Consider the following 5,176-nt stretch of genomic DNA (forward strand, 5'->3'; position numbering starts at 1 on the left):
TATATATATATATATATATATATATATATAGTAACAGGTCACATGGTTCAATGTAACCAATAAGCTGATAGCTGATTGTGTGCTTCGTTTATTTTCAAAGACTAAATCAATTTCGTTTTCATTCCTTGCTTTACTAGTTACGAACGCAGAATAATTTACTTTGGTTACAACTGTTGATAACTTATTAATCTCTCAACTCAACGTTTTGTTAAAGTTTTACCCGGAAAAAAAGAAAGAAAATACATTAAGTCTTTGACGATACCAGTCTAAGAAGATTCCAGATTGTCTTTGAAGTCTAATATTTTTATTCCAAGACTTCAGTTGTAGCAGATCTACTGCTATTCAGGTATTTTTATTTTTATGTTTTAATATACGATTAATTACGTTTTGTAGATAAACTGGTGAATTTTTTTATGTAAAATTCACATTAAAGCGTAAAGAGAGTTTTAGGCAGAGGTTCTGATAAGTTTGAAGGGAAGTTAACGCTATAATTCTTTAAATATATAATTTCGAGATAAAGAAATGATATTAAAATAATAGTAATTTACGTGTGATAATTAAACATACAATAATATGTGTGTGTGTGTATGTGTCTTTCAATCACCAAGAAAAGAGAACCCTCCCCCACCAGTGGTACAGCGGTAAGTTTGCAGTCTTACGACACTAAAAATAAGGTTTCGTAGAGTATTGATAACCCGTTGACTACACAGGATAAAAGCCTTGATCTTCTTCCTACAATTCAGTTGAAGTGTGATGAATGGCAAGTGTGAAGGCACCTGAAATTGACCTTTCTGAGAGAGATATCAAGGTACGAAATTTAACTAGTTTGAAAAAACAAAATCTGTAGTGTTGAACCGTATCGGTAAAGCAAGGGAGAAAGGCAGCTACTCCACGACCGGCTACTAATTTCATGCAGAAGGAATTTAAACAGCTTGTCACTGGAAGTAACACAAAAAGGCAGCGGTCCAGTTGTATCTAAAGTAGATCGATGCAGTGGTTATGGACTGCAGTTTTGCTCCTGATCTAACTCACCGCTATCTGATCTTCCATGAAAACCTTTTGTTGTAGTACTGTATTGAATGTTCTAAGCCTGTATGTTACAGGAGCTATGTTGATGGCAGTGTATATTATAGGAGCTATGTTGATGACAGTGTATATTATAGGAGCTATGTTGATGACAGTGTATATCATAGTAGCTCTGTTGATGACAGTGTATATTATAGGAGCTATGTTGATGACAGTGTATATTATAGGAGCTATGTTGATGACAGTGTATATTATAGGAGCTATGTTGATGACAGTGTATATTACTGGAGCTCTGTTGATGACAGTGTATATTACAGGAGCTATGTTGATGACAGCGTATATTACTGGAGCTATGTTGATGACAGTGTATATTACTGGAGCTATGTTGATGACAGTGTATAGTACTGGAGCTATGTTGATGACAGTGTATATTACAGTAGCTATGTTGATGACAGTGTATATTACAGGAGCTATGTTGATGATAGTGTATATTATAGGAGCTATGTTGATGACAGTGTATATTACAGTAGCTATGTTGATGACAGTGTATATTACAGTAGCTATGTTGATGACAGTGTATATTACAGTAGCTATGTTGATGACAGTGTATATTACAGGAGCTATGTTGATGACAGTGTATATTACAGTAGCTATGTTGATGACAGTGTATATTACAGGAGCTATGTTGATGACAGTGTATATTATAGGAGCTATGTTGATGACAGTGTATATTACAGTAGCTATGTTGATGACAGTGTATATTACAGTAGCTATGTTGATGACAGTCTGTTGTTATTTTAGTCATATTCTACTTAGGCAATACTTCTTACACGATTAAGAATAAAATTAAGAAAATTATCAAACATCTATATCCACAACTTCAGTCAATATGTGTCGTTAAAACAGAATCTAGGTTTAAAAAGTTAAGTACAAAAGTTTAAATACAACACCGATTGAATACCTCGCTATTGGTATATGATTTCACGTGTCCGAAATGCACCCTGGGATATATTGGATCAACCACTAGCAAACCTCCAGTCGTAGAAAGAAACGCCGTAATTCTAAAACCTACAACACCAGTAACATTATCCATCTACCTCCAGTTTCTTCCCCATCATTCTCCATCAACGGGAATATTTCTAGAATGCTAGAATCTCTTGCCATTAAACTAACAAAACCACTCTTAACCAGAAAAACATCTTCAAGCGTGAAAGAATAGAGCATGAACTTCGATCGTTCAATATAACGTGGATTAAAAACTTTGAAACTGCTAAAGCAGGAAATATTTTGTGAAACCTTCAACATTTGTTATTTAATTTCCCAACACGAAACACTTGTCTTATCTTTTATAGAACTCTGCTCAACGTATAGAGATCACAGTTCCTCAAATAACACAAATAACAATATAAATCATAGCTAATAGTTTTACTAACTTTATATCTTATAAAGTAACCATATTCATTTTCCAGGAACAAAAGATACGAAGGATATAGTCCCTTGGAAACATGCACAAATCACCCAGTCACCCTTGTATATATAGATACAGGTATGTATATGTATTATTGTTTCTTCATTTGTATATCAGTGTATTATATATATATATATAAAGTACAATTTCCTCTTCAGGTTAAAAATATTCGCCCTAATTATACATAGTTACCTGACTTCATTTTTATATCTTTTCATGCCATTCTGTTATTAAGATATATTTTAGGTCAAATAAGAAGGAAATGCATTGTGGTAATATTTTTGTTTGATTTAATTTCCAAACCTTTGCAGCCGTCTACCTGTGGGAGAACAGATACAGAAAAGAAGAACCTATACTTCCAGAAATGTCTCTCCCTTTCTCTCTATGTGTGTATGTATATATATATATATATGTTCATCTTAAATGCTATCAAACTTACTCCCATTTAAGAAGTCACAACGAACTTGACCTATATTCCGAATCTATGGATATTTTATGTTTTTCGAGAGATGTTTTTCTAGATCAAGGCAAGGAGGAATAAGACGTTCGAAAAAGAGACGAACACGTGAAGTTCTCGTGTGAATTTAGGCGTCCACGATGGCCTCCAAATATAGTTGTGTTTCCAGATGTTGATTTTGTTTTTCATCACACTTGAATCCTCTTGACTAACCAGTTTAATGAGGTCTACTTGTTGAATTGCTACCGTATAAAAGGAGATACGATAGAGAAAGTATTTAGTGGTTCACTGATCGCCCACTCTAGCTACTTGTATCTTCTGAAGGCTCTCACTATGATTCGCTGGGTAAGTAGAAAACTATTTAGAAAGTGTGATGATGATTATTTTTTACCGTATTCTGAAGCCTAAGTAGGATCCATACTCTGTAAATTGTTATACGTCTGTCCGTGTACAGATAGGCTATAGCAAGTCGAAATTGGAAATATATGGTTATCTCCGAATTATTACGTTTGACTACAGCAGTTATGTCATGCAATTTTCGTTTTAATTCTGAATAAGTTTCAATTTTTTTTCTGTATTAATGTAACTTTGATAATTCTGTAATAAACTGTTTTTATTTTACAGACTTTTATTATTGGAAATTGCAAAAAAATATTAATGTTACGCAGCTGAAATATCCTACGATTATAAGGAAATGAACATGCTACATCGAATGCCCCAGTTTCTGATTTGATGAACGTAACTCTATTTTATAAGCTATCTTGTCATTAAATGTTATTATCTGTGAAGTTGCCTCCATAAGTTTTCTTTCTTTTGCAGATCGTGCTTATATCCTTATGTGTGGCCGCTTTGGCACAGTACAGATATGACGCATCTGCAGGTGCTCAGAAGGAGCAAGATCCGGAAGTCATCATCCGAATTCAGGAGCAACAAAAGCGAGCTTTAATTGCCAGGCAGCAACAGCAAACCCAAGCCATCTTGGAAGCACAGCGGTATGATGAGAATCGCCCCCGTAACTATCATCCCCCAGCTCCCGTTCACTTTGTTAAAGTTGGTGATAAGCTTGAGGGTGACTACGACTTTGGCTATGATACCGGAACAGGACCTTCTGGACAGAGCTTTCGCAAGGAAGTTCGTCTTCCTGATGGTACAGTAAAGGGAGCCTACGGCTATGTCGACTCTGATGGGAAACAGAGAATTGTTAAATACTTCGCTGGAAAGGGTGGATTCGTTGCTTCTGGCGACGTGGGTCCTGAAGATGTTCCTCAGGGTGTAGCTCCTGGGCCTGCCCCTAAACCACAGCCTCACTATGCTCCCGCTCCTGCCCAGCAATATGCTCCCCCTCCTGCCCCTTCTCAACAATATGCTCCTCCCCCTAGACAATATGCTCCTCCCCCTAGACAATATGCCCCACCTCCTGCCCCAGTCGGAAACGAAAATTCTCTGCGACAACAACCTCAGAAGCCGGTATTCGTCGACACATCTTTATTAAACTATAATATTGGAGTCAGACAGTGATATGTCTTCTTATATAGAATTTATGCAATTTGAGAAATCAGAAATTTTAAAAAAAAGTGAATTGCAGAAAAAATAATAAACAGAATTATCAAAAGCATATCTTGTAGTATTGTAAGCACTCATAAGCTGTATTTGACATCCCTGTATCTAATAGTAGAAATCTCTAGAAAAATTATAATCTTATTGTTTTTGAATGAAAGAATAAACTACTGATGTTTTTATATATATAATCTTTTTTTTTCTCATGCCCACAATATCTCATTTTTTATTTTACGTGATAAACATACTTCGAAATAACATAACTGTTACTATATATTTCTATGTTATTCTAGAAAAAAATATATAGCGATCTGGCATAACAAGGACAAAACTTCCTAACAAACAATATTGCGGTATATCTGCGGACTTACAACGCTAGAAACCGGGTTTCGATACCCGTGGTGGGCAGAACACAGATAGCCCATTGTGTAGCTTTGTGTTTAATTACAAACAATTTTTTTCTTCAAATCACAATGATATAAATTGTTGTAATCAAAAAAGAAAAGAGAAAAAAATAATAGAACGTTTCTGAATACAATTTTGTAAGTTGTTTATTATTTATTATTTATAAATAATAAAAATGAAATATTCACTTTCATTAATTGCAATTTTATTTCAGATAATTCTCTCATAAAGCAGAATATTATTCTTTCTTGACCATTTAAATT

The 5,176-nt window shown here is 34.6% G+C and overlaps 1 protein-coding gene across 1 annotated transcript in view; it reads left to right on the forward strand.

Moving 5' to 3' along the window:
- LOC111085252 overlaps positions 1-4,631 on the forward strand; it is a 5,722-nt gene extending 1,091 nt beyond the window's left edge. Inside the window, exons 2-4 of the mRNA XM_022382953.1 lie at positions 1,104-1,810; positions 3,168-3,296; positions 3,771-4,631. Coding sequence (XP_022238661.1) covers positions 1,104-1,810; positions 3,168-3,296; positions 3,771-4,469 — 1,535 coding nt within the window. The 3' untranslated portion in view covers positions 4,470-4,631. The remainder of the gene's footprint in view (positions 1-1,103; positions 1,811-3,167; positions 3,297-3,770) is intronic.
- The last annotated feature ends 545 nt before the right edge of the window (positions 4,632-5,176 follow it).

Source organism: Limulus polyphemus, unplaced genomic scaffold (genome assembly GCF_000517525.1).
Source record: "Limulus polyphemus unplaced genomic scaffold, Limulus_polyphemus-2.1.2 Scaffold295, whole genome shotgun sequence".
Taxonomy (NCBI): Eukaryota; Metazoa; Arthropoda; class Merostomata; order Xiphosura; family Limulidae; genus Limulus; species Limulus polyphemus.